The sequence below is a fragment of the Sus scrofa genome, chromosome 8 (genome assembly GCF_000003025.6).
Source record: "Sus scrofa isolate TJ Tabasco breed Duroc chromosome 8, Sscrofa11.1, whole genome shotgun sequence".
In the NCBI taxonomy this organism is placed as follows: domain Eukaryota; kingdom Metazoa; phylum Chordata; class Mammalia; order Artiodactyla; family Suidae; genus Sus; species Sus scrofa.
Genome location: NC_010450.4, coordinates 6,292,306 through 6,306,562, shown reverse-complemented (window position 1 = coordinate 6,306,562; position 14,257 = coordinate 6,292,306). Strand labels below are relative to the sequence as shown.

Here is a 14,257-nt window from a genome sequence, read left to right as displayed (position 1 = left end):
CCCAAGTTGCTGTGGCTCTGATGTAGGCTAGCAGCTACAGCTCTGATGCGACCCCTAGCCTGGGAACCTCCATATGCCCCGGGAAGCAGCCCTAGAAAAGGAAAAAGACAAAAAATAAATAAATAAATAAAATGATCTTAAAAAAATATATATGCTCTTTTGCTTGACCGGCTCCCTAGAAAGAGGTGCACGTGGCAGGGCCCTTTGTGTCAGAGATGATGAGTGAGAAGGCCCTTCCCAGGAGCCAGTATTTATTGAACAGCTGCTATGTGCTGGGAGTGGCCTGTGCCCTCAGGCTGTGAGGAGTCTATCCCGTAACTGGAAAAGCATCAGCTGAGCTGGTCCCTGGTCACCGAGGCCCCTGTGGCCAAGCTCCATGGATCAAAACTCAGGTTCTGGGATGGCAGACTGGCTCTCATTCGGGCCTCTGGGACCAGGTTGTGGCTTCAAGGGCCCCTTAATTTATTTACTTACTTATTTTTACACAAAGATGTTTATTGCATCACAAGGACATTACTTTGTAACACTTTACTTTTTTTTAAAATGGACTTAACTTATTTATTTATTTATTTATCAACGAGCCCTTTGACCTCTCGGCGCTGCAGTGACTGTTTCTGTCAAGTGGGCACGATAAGGGGCCCCCTCTTGGTGGGCCTCTCTGCAGCATCAGGGACCTCATCCATGTGCTGCTCTTCTCCTGGCATTTGATAGTAAAAACCGTTCCTTCCTGCGGGCCCACTGTGTGTGGAGCCCTATGCCAAGCACTTTATGTATCTGTGGGCTCATTTAACACTCCCGCCTACCTGGAACTAAGCGTGAATATTATCCCCATTTTATAGATGAGAAAACTGAGGCTTGGGCAGTGAGGTCACTTGCCCAAGGTCACAGAGAGTGGGAGAGACAAGAGCTGCGCCCAGTGAGCCACGCTGTTTGCAGGGCCTCTAAATGCCAGTTGCGTGATGCAAGCCCGGCTTGCTCTTCCTGCTGGTGGGAGGTGGAAAGTTCCACCGGCTCAGCAGGGAGCTGCGCCCACAGCCCCCGTCCCCCCTTGGGTGGGGAACATGGGAAAATTCCAGCTGCCCCTCACTGGCAGGCGCTGGGTGGTCAGATATCCTGGGCCTGAGAGGTGTCTGGCTGGGGCACCAACATGGCAGTGGCTTCCTCTGTGCACCTACTGTGCGCCAGCCCCACAGTCAAAGCATGATTTCAGCCAGTTGTCAAACTCAGTTTCACCTGCTCGCTGCTCAAAAGCCAGTAACTGGAGAGGCAGCTATCCATAGAAAGGAAAAGCACTTTACTCAGAAAAGCAGGCAATCTGGGATAAGGTGGACTCGTGTCCAGAGACCACCCTGAGGAGTCTGCTCAGCCGTGACAGTTTTTAAAGGGAAAATGGGGGAGGAAGGTCTGCGAATCTCCAAAGCAGGAGGCTGGAGCCCGCATCGTGCCGCCTCCGCCACAGCCACAGCAACCCCAGACCCAAGCTGCATCTGCGACCTGCACCGTGGCTCACGGCAGCGCCAGATCCTCAACCCACTGAGTGAGGCCAGGGATGGAACCCACAACCTCACGGTTCCTAGTCGGATTCATTTCCCCTGCACCACAACGGGAACTCCTTTTTTTTTTTTTAACTGCTTAATTCTTCATTCTTACCTCTTTTTATTTAGGAAAAGAAGCAACAGGTTAGGCCAGACATGGGGTGCATCCAGGAGAGCGAAAGTCAGGAATCAAGTTAAGGGAGTTCCTGTCGTGGCTCAGCAGAAACGAATCCAACTAGGAACCATGAGGATGCGGGTTCGATCCCTGGCCTCACTCAGTGGGTTAAGGATCTGGTGTTGCCATGAGCTGTGGTGTAGGTCACAGACGCGGCTTGGATCTGGTGTTCTGTGGCTGTGGTGGAGGCCGGCAGCTACAGCTCTGATTCTACCCCTAGCCTGGGAGATGCCGTGGGTACGGCTCTAAAAAAGACAAAAAACAAAAAACAAAAAAAACAAACAAACAAAAAAAAAAACAGGAGTCAGGTTAAATGACCTAGTGGTCCCATTCCTGTAATAAGGTTCTTTTAAGGTCAGAGGAGGACACAAAAGGGCAAACAGGAAGGGGGCAAAGGGGCTGCTTTCAGCACCAACATGGCAGCGGCTTCCTCTGCGCACCTGCTGGGGGCCAGCCCCACGTTGGAGCATGATCCGATCCCCTCTCACTGCCTAAGAGGCGGCCGTGGCTGTGCCCGTTCCCCAGATGGGGAGAAGCGGATTCCGAGGCGCCACAAGGATGGTCTCTAAGGCCACACAACCAGGAAATAGTGGAGGGAAAATAGCCCTCAGGACCGGAGTCCGCCAGGCCTTGGCCTCCCCGACGTCCCGCTTCTCCGAGTCACCCCACAGGGTACCACCTCACAGGTGCCTCCAAGGATCCATCCACCCCGTGCATGGAGATGCGAGACACTTGGGCCTGGTGCTAAACCAGTGTCCCCTCCGTCCCCAGCCTTTGTTCTAAGGGGTTCACATCAAGCAGAGGGACCCTGCACAGAGAACAGGAGCAGGGGCCTGGCCCCCAAATACTGACCGAAGGCCTCATCATTCACCAGGCTTCTCTTCTGCCCCAGGAGAGCGCCTGGCCCTACCTGTTTGGAGTGATGGCCGTTCCTGCCCTGACCCAGCTGGGGAGCCTGCCCTTTCTCCCCGAGAGCCCACGCTACCTGCTCTTTGAGAAGCATGACCAGGAGGGAGCTGAGAAAGGTAGGGACCCCTCGCCTGGCCCACGCGCTCCAGCCTCGTCGCGGGGGTCACGCTGCAAGGTGTGCTGGGTGCCATCCTTCCATCCTCCCGACAGCCTGCTGGGGGGACCTGGGGAGAGGCCGCAGAGCACAGCGTCAACTGAAAAAAAAAAAAAAAAAAAAAAAAAAAAAAAGGCACAGCAGGAGAGCTGTGAGTTGAGTTTGCTTTGGGCAAAATGAGGACTATGGCCCGGAAGCCAGCACCTTAGAGAGCTCAGAGGAGCAGTTCTAAAGAGATGGGGTCCATGTATTTGTGATCTTAGTGACAGGGGACGTATGCAGTCAGGTGCCCAGTTTGGCCAAGGCTTGCTGCTGGCACAAGAAGGTTGCTGCCAGTCAGGAGGAGCAGGTGTCTCTGTTCATGGCTTCAGGGCTTTTCTAGATGTGAGAAAATGCAAGAAATTGGGCTCGTGAAACCTTCTCCTGAAAATATCTATCCGAAGGCTTCTTCTGCCAGTTTCCCCAGAGCACAGAGGGCCCCCCACCTCCTGACCCCACCCCCACCCCCTAACTCTTTTCAGGGTATGTTGAAGGTCAGTGACTGCATGGCTAGTGACTTCATTCTGGGAGAATCAGATGACAGTGACAGTTTTTCATCGAGCAATGGGGAGCCTGGAAAAGCCAGGGCAGCGCAGGGTAAGACCCAGGTCTGCTTCCTTCCATGCGGTGTCTCTTCATTGCCATCTCTCAGGAGGTCCTGTTGCCAAAACTCAGCCTCTGTCCACCGGTGCCAAATTGGAACATGGAGACAGAGTTTGGGACGAAGGAGGAAAAAAATGGCTTTATCGCTCTGCCAGGCAAAGGGGGCCACCGCAGGCTAATGCCCTAAGGACTGAGCCCTCCCTCAGGAGGGAAGAGGAAGTAGTTTAATAGTTTGGGGAGTGGAAAATCGGGTCGCAGAGAAGGTTCAGGGTAGATGCAGGCTTTCATTCTTCAAAGCGGGTGTTTAGTGGCCCCAGGACTGGTCTTGCCTGCTCCTCCCTGGTCTCTGCATCCCACCCCCTCCCCCCCCACCCTTGAACCTGCCCCTTAGACTTCCGGGACGGTCACAGGAGGCTGAAGCTCATTTCCTAAAAACAAGAAATGGGGGACATACACAGGCTTGTGCCCAGGAGCCCCCCAGGGCCCTGCGGTTTCATTCCCCATGGCAGAGATGCCACGAACACAGACCTCGCAGTGCCTTGGGTCTATCTCAGGCCGTCCTCTTCCCTCTGCTTCCTCCCTGGCCAGCTCCCTGGTCTGAACATTCACACGCAGAGAAAGGGGACATACAGAGACAGAAGGAGCCCTCCCATCACACCAGCCCTGGGCCTCTGCACCGAGACCCACTGGCATGTTGCGGCCAGCCCTGCAAGGGAGCAGAGATACCCCCGTTTTGCTGGAGGGACTCGCGAGGGCCGCATGGAGCTTGGTGGTCATCGTAGGTAGCTTTCCGTCAACTCCCTGAGCGCAGAGGGGCTGGGCCAGATCCCAAGCATCGCATTTCTCCAGAGCCCAGAAAAGGCAACATCATCTTGCCTAGACACAGGCAACATGGAATGAGCAGGAGCCTCCTCGTTCTGTGGGTTTTATAAAAAGGAGACACGGTGGATAGCATTGGGGTTCAGCTCGAGGGCTGGGAATAACCTGCTGCCTTCACAGCCCCGCTCTGCAGGCCGGCCTCCGCCACCTCCTTCCACCTTTCCGATTCTGGGAGCCCTCCGCTGCAGAAAGGAAATGCATAAAGCGTGTACAGTTTGTGTTGGAGTTCATCTGAGCATCACCAGAGCATCTCCTGCTGTCGTCATTACCCCAGACTCTGTCCGTTCTCTTATTATCCTGTCCTCTGCTCTAAATTTCCCTAACGTCCACACCCAGGAAACAAACTGACCATTAGCTGTAGCCTTTGATTTAAAATACCATCTGTGACATCTGTTAAAATCCAAACAGCCTAGGCATTTTCTGAGCTGATGAATGTCATATGAAATATTAATAATTGCCTACGTCTGCCTAGCAGTGTGTGGTTCGGATCCGTTTCCTCACTGACATCAGTTCTGTGACATGGAATCGGAGGGCCTTATCATGGCCTTCATTTTTTGGCTGAAGACACAGAGGCACATGGGGGTGAAGCTGACTCACCCAAGGCTCTGGTGAAATGGTTTTTGGCTTCCAGAGGCCTTTCAAAATCGATGGAGAGGACAGATCTTTCCTCGATGGAGTGCCCACGTACACGGGATCTGTGGAGTGTGTTGATGGGGATGAGAGGTGTGCCCGCCCCTCCTGAAGCCCACAGGGGGGCCTGGCTAGTAACCCCTCCCCCATCCCACAGCCAGGAGGTGACAAAAGAAGCATTGGAACCTGAGAGTGCGTTCCCTCCCAGCCCCCTCATACATAGAGGGGCACCCGTGGGTAGTGGTCCAGGGAGCTTCCCATGGGGCTTGTGGGGAGGCAGACCACCCAAACGTCGGGCTTCGGGGAAGGAGGCTGATGGTCAGACGGGGGAGGCTCTGGAGTCAAAAGACAGCAGCAGAGGAGGAACCCGTGGGATCTGATTCCCCAGAACAACTGAATTAAGGTGGTTGGAGGACAGCACCCCCTCCAGCTTGACCCCCCACCCCACCGGCCTGCAAGGATGCTCACCCACTTGTCTGGCTCCGCTATTGGGGGGAGCCTTGGGAACCGCTCCAGTGAGGTTCGGTCAGAAGAGGCAGGGCATGCAAATGCCAGACAGCGAAGCAGGCTTAGAAGATTTACTCCCTGGCACAGCAGGGAGTGAGAGGGAAGGCCAGTTGTAAAAAATGATACATATTACATGTGCACTTTATAGAAAGAACAGAGATACTGGTCTGAGGTTGAAATAGAATATCGAAATCTGCCTCTGTACTAATAAAAGTGCTAATTTCACTCCAGGCATTCTGCAAATAAGGGCTACTTGCTGGGCTGGGTGGTTCTGCCAGGCGATGGGGGGAGGGGACCATAAGATGCCCTCCAGCCGTCCAGGAGGTGAGGGGGCGTCTCGTTAAAGGAGACAGCCACCCTCCTCATTAATAGCTCATCTGCCCTGAGGACTGTTTCATCCCGAGCACTTGACGTGTGTTAGATCGTTAATCCCTCCCAAGAACCATGGAAAGTAGATCACATTGTTATTTTTTCCACTTTAAGACAAAAATAACCCAGGCCAAGATAACTGAACCAAGGACACAAAGCTAGCAAGTGGCAGCCCAGGGATGTGAACTCTGATTATCTTGCTCTGGAACCTATGAGCATAAATAAAACACACTCTATTAATCTAGCACCTTGTTGACATAACGGGAGATACACCTTGGCCAGTCCATCGGTAATGTGGTGGAAAGTGCCCTGTCGCAGTTAGCTATCGCCATGATAATACTGTGTAACAAACCACCTTGGACCTCGTTGGCTTAAGACAATGGCAGCTATTGGTCCCAAGTCTCTAGCCCAGCTGCAGGGTTCTGGTCATCTTGATAGAGCCGCCCTTGCAACTCTTCTTGTCTCAGCAGAAGCTCCCTCGCCTGTCTGGTGGTCAGCCGGCTGATGCAGGATGGCTCATCCTGTTCCATGCCTCTCATCCTCTAGCAGGCTACCTCAGGCATAGTCTCATGGCGAGCACAGAGGTCCCAGAGGGGAAGCAAAAAACACAGCAATTTTTCAAGCTCAAATCGGCAAAATACTCTTGGCCAAAGTAAGTCACAGGCTCAAGCCCCAGAGTCAGAGTGGAGTTACATAGTTACAGAGCAATGGGCAGAGGCATGGGAGGCTTTGAATGGGGGCCCTCAATGCCAATGATCCATCCCACACGCCCCTTTCTGGCTTTCCCATCCCTCCCCACCCCCACTTGAGAGTGCAAGGGATGAAGTCAGGGTCGGTCTTATTTATTTGTTGAGGAGACGTCCCACACCTAAAAAATAAGGGAAAGAGCCCAAACTTTCCTCAGATAGATAAAAAAGCAGTTCTTTTTGTTGCTGTTGTTTTGTGGATGAGAGGAAGTATGTTTCTGTGGCACTTAGAAGCCAATTACTGGCTAGAACCCTGACCTGAATAGCAAAAAGAAGACTGTCCATTATTGGTGCCATCATCATTTTGGTTGACACCATGAACAGGGCAAGTGTGATTCTTTCGGTTTTGGGGGGAGAGAAAGGTACACATGTCAGGATTAATGACAGCCACCTTATGATAGAAAACCTAAATGATAGTGTCTTAAGACAGAAGTTTGTGTCTTCCTCTTAGATAAGAAAAGGGTGAAGGTAGGGAGCCTAAGGCTGTTACGGTTCTTCTTGGTGTCGGGGCCCTTGTTGCTTTCATCCCTCCATCTTCCTTGAATCCTTCACCTCTGCTCAGAGGTTGCCTCATGGCCCAAAGTGGCTGCCATCACATCTGCGTTCCAGCCAAGAGGAGGAGGATGAATAGGAGGGATTACTCACCCTTCTTCTTTAATAAGTCTCCTTGAAGGCTGTGTCTCTTTGATCCAAATAGGAGCACATGTTCTGCCAAGGAGCTGGCAATGTAGTCCTTTAGAGCCCCGTTGTCCCCAAAAGTCAAGACCTGATCCCAAGGAGGAAGGGAGAATGAGTAATAATAGCATCTGACCACCAGTGGGAGCTGTCACAGTCTGGAAAGAGCAACTTGAGTGTCCACTGGCTGGGACCAGCAAGACTGAGGTATTTTGGGTGTTCCAAAGGCTAATAACTCATGGCTTCTTCCAAATGGCACTGCTTAGCCAGCTATTTGATGCATATTTAGAGTGAGGCCAAGTGAGCTCCTGTAAAGAGCTACCGGCACTCCTTGAGCTGAGCGAAAGCCCTGAAATTAGTGGGAACTGCCTTCATTTGTCATTCCTGAGCCTCCCCGCGCTAGTCTGACTCCCACCCAACGAGGATGGTCAACTGCATTCGGGTAAAATCAACTTTCTGCATGATCATTGCATTTCTGATGCCGCCTTCGTGCCTTGGGAGTGCCAGGCTGCCTGTTATCCCGGGATGCTCCAGGCAACTGCCTTGGTGCCTTGAGCTGATTAGGAAATTTCTCTGAAGTTCAGAGATGGCCAGAAACACCCAGGAGGCAGGGCCATATGCCAGGTGGACAGAAATGGGTCTCAGCAATGGCCTTTATTGGAGACAGCCGACTTCCTGCCCTTTGGTGTTAGGGGCTAAAGTATGTTACCTGGGTTACCAGGAGTCCAGTTTTTTATTGGGGCAAGAAGAAAGTATATTCAAGTGGATTCAAGCTGGAGATGGATTAAACATATTCAAGCTTTCCCCAAACCATTGCAACGCTGGTCTCCCAAAGAGTAGAGAACCCCCAGGGTGGCCAGGTCAGAGGTCCAGGCCCTTGGACCTGCCTGGACCCTCCACGCGGTGGCAGAGCCAGGGTAGCACAGGCTAGGGGCTCAAGTCTCTGCCCTAAATGGCTCACCCTGATGGGGCCTCTCCCTTTCTCCCTGTTGTTCCTGCAGTCTCCTCACCCCATAGTCTCCCCTCTGCTCTTGGCCCAAGGTATCTGCCTCCAGGCTCCGAAGTGCCATCTAAGGAAGAGAAGACTCAGGGGCAGGACCAAACCATCGACAAACGATGGAGGGGAAGAGAGAGCAGCCTTATTTAGAGGGATAGGTTGGGAACCAGATGGGAGAAGCCACAGCAAGGGATATTTTGTTTGTCTCCTTTCTCTGCAAGAGAGGAGATGCACGGATGGAACAGGCTGTACAGCAGAAATTGGCACAACACTGGAAATTAATTACACTCTAATTTTTTTTAAATGAATAAAAAAAGAATGGGAAGTTCCCATCGTGGCTCAGTGGTTAACGAATCCAACTAGGAACCATGAGGTTGCAGGTTTGATCCCTGGCCTCGCTCAGTGGGTTAAGGATCTGGCGTGGCCGTGAGCTGTGGTGTAGATCGCAGACTCAGCTCGGATCCCATGCTGCTGTGGCTCTGGTGTAGGCCGGCAGCTACAGCTCCAATTAGACCCCTAGCCTGGGAACCTCCATATGCCATGGGTACAGCCTTAGAAAAAAAGACCAAAAAAAAAAAGAGAGAATGGGATAGGCTGCTTACAGAGGTGGGGAGTTTGCATTTCTGCAGGTATCTGAGCACTGGGCAGGCATGGGAAGACCCACTAGAAAAGACCAGAAAGTCCAGCTCCATCAAGAGCCTACTCTCCTGGGCACCAACCTCCTCTAAGCTTTGGTTTTCCGATTCCTAAGCAAGGAAACATCACAGCTGTCTTGCCTCTGCGTGACGTCAGCAAGTTCGTGTCCGGTGGTGTTGGTGAGAGGTGGGCTTTGCAAACTGTAAAGGGCTGTGCACTGAAAAAGGAGACTCTCTGCTTTTGCCACATGAGTTTCTGCGTGACCTTGCATTTGAAGGAAAAGATTCTCTGGCTAAAGTGAGTTTGAAATCTTTTGGTCTGAGAATAGAGACGATGTGTCATGTTGGGGGACGAATCACCCACAACTCTCTTGCAACTCGATTATCATTTATACTTGAACTCGTTGGGTCCTTTTCCACATGTTTCCATCATCTCTATGGTGGGGGAGGGGCGGGGGGGAGGCAGGGAATCACGTGACTTTATGAAGCTGCTTTTATCCATCCCCCCCCTCATGTTTGTGCCCTATGCATGTTTCCTTATTACAGTTTGTATATTAGCCTGTGCGATCAGAAGAATAATGGCCTCCAAGCATGCCCACAGGCTCATTTTCAGAACCTGTGAATGTCACCTTGCACAGCAAGAGGGGCTCTGCTGATGTGATGAAGGGTCTTAGGGTAGGGACTGTCTTTTGGGATTATATGAATGAACCCAGTAATCACAAGGCTCCTTACAAGTGAAAGGAGGAGGAGAGCCAGAGTGAGAGAAGGAGATGTGACAACAGAAGCAGGTGTCAGTGTCAGAGGGAGACCGAAGGTCCCAAGCTGTTGGCTTTGAAGGTGGAGGAGGGGCTGGGAGCCAAGGAGATGCCAGCAGCATCTGGAAGCTGGAAAAGATAGGGAATGGATTTTCCTCTGGAGCCTCCAGGAGGAGCAGAGCCCTGCTGATCCCTTGATCTTAGCCTGTGTTGGACCTCTGACCTCCAGGACTGTCAGATAAGTTTGTATTATCTTCAGCCTAGGGGCAGTGGATTAGAGCAGCACAGGAAACCCCAAAATCATGTTAAACAGTGAAGAAAATCAGTTCTGGTTGAACTATGACTTTGCCTTCATTTTACATATTGTCTAAACATTTTTTTTTTTTTTTTGCCTTTTTGTCTTTTGTTGTTGTTGTTGCTATTTCTTGGGCCGCTCCCGCGGCATATGGAGGTTCCCAGGCTAGGGGTTGAATCGGAGCTGTAGCCACCGGCCTACACCACAGACACAGCAACACAGGATCCGAGCCGCATCTGCAACCTACACCACAGCTCACGGCAACGCCGGATCCTTAACCCACTGAGCAAGGGCAGGGACCGAACCCGCAACCTCATGGTTCCTAGTCGGATTCGTTAACCACTGCGCCACGACGGGAACTCCCGTCTAAACATTTTTTAACTGCTTTGAATTCTCAAAACTGCTGGACATTCTGATTCTTTCTAATTTGTATTTATAACGAAGAACTAGTAGAAGTTCCCATTATGGCTCATCGGTAAAACCCGAAGAGTATCCATGAGGACGAGGGTTCCATGCCCGGCCCCGATCAGTGGGTTGAGCATCGGGCGTTGCCCTGAGCTGCGATGTAGACTGGCAGCTGCAGCTCCGATTCAACCCCTAGCCTGGGAATGACCATGTGCCACAGGTACGGCCCTAAAAAGCAAAAAAGCAAACAAACGAACAAAAAACTAATTGGAAGGTCTTTGTGCATGAAGTTTTTAAAGCTTTTGTCTTCCCAAAACACCATTTTCTTGCTGTAAGAGGGCCTTCTCCACGCCAGATGCTTTGCTTCCATTGTCTCCAATATAAACCGACACTCAGAAAGCGAGCCCCTTGCCTGCGGTCCCAGGACTAGTAGAGACAGAAATAAGGTTCAAACTCAGTTTGCCTCCATTCCAGTCCTGAGTTACTATAGGGCGGAGTGCTGCCTTAAGTGTGTGTTTAAGTGTATTTATAATTATAAGACACAGTGTGGGAGTTCCAGTCGTGGCTCAGTGGTAACAAACCCGACTAGTATCCATGAGGATGTGGGTTTGATCCCTGGCCTCTCTCAGTGGGTTAAGGATCCGGTATTGCCGTGAGCTGTGGTGTAGATTGCAGATGAAGCTCAGGTCCTACATTGCTGTGGCTGTGGTGTAGGCAGGCAGCTGCAGCGCCAGTTCAACCCCTAACTAGCCTGGAAACTTCCATATGGCTCTGGGGCAGCCCTAAAAAGACCAAAAAAAAAAATGACATAGAGTGTACTTAGACACAAATATATTATCAAAAGATAATTGATCGACTGGTTACTAGGTTTAAGGCCCAGGAAATGTCCACTGCAATATTGCGATTTTTCTATATTTGAGCCAGGAGTGAACTCCAGATATGCATCTATTGCCCCAAAGAAAAGTCGGTATTCTGCACATCTGTATTCAAAACTAAAAATCCTATCCCCAAGCCAGCTTGATTCACTTAGGGAACAAACAATTATAAGGCAATTGCTGCATCATGAAAGCATGCTTAGTACAGCATGCTCGGTGGGGAGACAAACAGAGCATCAAACAAATCCCTGTGATCACAGAGGTGTGGAAATAGTAGGAATAAGTAGGCCAGGACGGGAAGAAGGCAGGCCTGGGTGGAGGTGTGCAGGACCTCTGTGCTCCATACTGCTGCCTCCCCCCATAAGGAAGGATGTAGAGGTGACCTGGTCTTTGTCACGGTCTGTGCACGCGGGTCGGGAAAAAGAATTTTCCAGCCTAGTGAGAAAGAAAGAGTTCATTGAGATAAGAGACAGACAACTTCCAGACGATCAGAGAGAGCCGACCCTGGCCAAGTGGTCGTGTCTGTTTTTACAGCCCAGGGAGAGGAGAGGTCTCAGGATTCACCTGCTGACCTGCTGATTGGTTGGGGAAAGAAGAATCTTACGATACACCTGCTGGTTGGTTGGGGGAGTATAAGGCTGCCATAGAGGCGGGGTGAGGAGTGGGCTGCATACCTTTCTGAGCAGGAACAGGAAGGAAGAGGCCAGGTTGCTCAAGGTGGGGGGGGGCAATTACAATGAGAGGGTGGGGCGATGATCAGGGTCTGGTATTTCTTGTCTTGGCGTTGAGTTCTGTCTCCTTGAAGGAGCCTTGAAGCCCAACAGTCCTCTTGTCCCTCAAATGCCACCATCAAAACCCAAGCCCAGGACGCCGGGGAGGGCATCCTGGGTCCTCAGCCCCTCCCAGCCCTGCTCTCGCTTGGAGGCTCCTGGCAAACCATGACACCTAGAGACCCAGGAGAGGGGGGCAGGTCAGTGCCCTGGGCTCCCACCTGTCAGCAACAAAGATGAGCCATCTCCTGACCCCGGCGGCGGGACCTGGCAGGAGGAGGGGGAGGAGACATAGACCCTCTGAGGGCTGATCTCTGCCCCCATCAGCCCAGCCACCTGCTCTGGGAAGATGGAGGCCCTGCCCTCCTGGTTGTCGCTCTGCTTTCACTTCCAGTGTAGCTGTGACAAGTGACCTTGGGCACCTCCCCACTTTACCCCGGAACAGCTGTCTCCCAGGGTGCCCTGTTCCTGGTGAAACGGGGTGCAGAGCAAAGGACCCACAGCCCAGGGAAGCAAGCAGCTTCCTAGAGAATCCCCACGGGTCCACAGCGGGCAGCAAGACACAGCTCAGAAACCACCCCGTAAAAGCCCTGTCGACTAAAAAAATAGGCACCGTCTGAAAGGAGAGAGTTACATTTTACTGGGTGGGCAAAGCTGAGGGCTTAAGCCCGGGAGGCAGCACGTCAAGTGACCTTGAGAAAACTGGAGGCGAGTGGGGAGCTAGGATCTATAGTTTTGCAAAAAGGGAAGGTAGTAGGAACAGAAGATTATTGTTAATTAAAGAAAACCAGACATCTCGAGCTAAAGCATTGAGCGCTTTTCTATGTGTGCAAAGATGCTAGGTCTGGGCTCCCTGCAATGGTTCCTTCCCTGTGGTCTGGGCCAGTGTCCAGTGTTTTCACATGCTGAGTTTCCTGCAAGTCTCAGTCACCAGAGGAGAAGCCGTCTGATGGCTGCTGGATGGTGGGTGTTCTTTGTCTCCTTCCTGACTTCCCTCAGGGCTTACCGGCTCACCCCTGGAGGCAGTTGCCATCCTTGGTGTCTGTGACATCTTTTGTTTACTGGTAAGGCAGGTGATATCTTATGTCTCAGCCCCAGGCTCCCAAAGCGGAAAGGCACGTCTTCATTCCAAAAAGCAAGTGACTGAGAATTGGCGACGACACAGTCTTTTTTTTTTTTTTTAATGTCTTGCATAGATTATTTATAAAAATTTTATTCCGTTTTCAAAGGCTACACTCCGTTAAAAGTTGTTTCAAAATAGTATCTATTCTCCCTGCGTTATTCCCTGTGTGGTACCATATATCCTTGAACGTGTCTTATACTTCCCCTCCCCCATTTGCCCCTCCCCCATTTGCCCCTCCCCCCGTTTTGTCCCCCCCCCCACTGGTAACCACTAGTTTGTCCTCTGTCTGTGAGTCTGCTTCTTTTTTGTTATATCCACTAGGATGCTGTATTTTCTAGATTCCACGTATAAGCGATAACATACAGAGTTTGTCTTTCTCTCTCTGACATTTCACTTGGCGTAATGCCCTCCAGGTCCATCCACAATGCTACACATGGCAATGTTTTGTCCTCTTTATGGCGGAGGAGCATTCCCTTGTGTGTATGCACCACATCTCCTTTATCCCTTCATCTGTCACTGGGGACTTAGGGTGCTTCCCTATCTAGGCAGTTGTAAACAACGCCGCTATCAGTATTGAGATACATGCATCTTTTCAAATTTGTGTTTTGGCGTTTTTTGGATATATTCCTAGGAGTGGGACTGCCGGGTCCTGTGTCAGTTCGAGTTGTAGTTTTTGAGGAACCTCTATATGGTTCTCCGTAGTGGCTGCACCAGTTGACACTCCCACCAGCAGGGGATGCGGGTTCCCTTTGCCCCACGTCCTCGCCAACATCTGTTGCTTTACAGTCACTTTAAAGTTAGAGAATCGCAGAGGGTCCAGCAGCGCAGGATGTTTTCAACATTGTGCCCATGGTCAGTGCCTGCCATCCTTGGTAGCCCCCAGGTGGGCTGGGGCTCTCCGAGCCCCGCAGAGCTGGGAGGAATTTCCTGTACCCCGATTCCACAGTTCGGGGATGTCCAACACCGTCTTCATAGGTCTCTGAAGTCCTGAGGTTGTGGGCTTCGAGCCTTTTTGGACACCAGCATCCTTGCCTGCTGCTTTGTCTTATAGCATAATAACTCCAACGTGAACTTCAGCACCTACGTGGTTTCCTCCAACAGCGACAGCAGTCACGCGCACTGAATCACAGAAGGGTTTCAATACCATATAGGAGGCCTCAGGAGAGGCCCGACTCCCTGCC

At 51.5% G+C, this 14,257-nt stretch overlaps 1 protein-coding gene across 1 annotated transcript in view; it reads left to right on the top strand.

Annotated features, from left to right (window-relative positions):
* The window catches only part of SLC2A9 (solute carrier family 2 member 9), a 156,388-nt gene that overhangs the window by 60,968 nt on the left and 81,163 nt on the right, over positions 1-14,257 (top strand). The window contains exon 6 of the mRNA XM_021101011.1: positions 2,603-2,735. Coding sequence (XP_020956670.1) covers positions 2,603-2,735 — 133 coding nt within the window. The remainder of the gene's footprint in view (positions 1-2,602; positions 2,736-14,257) is intronic.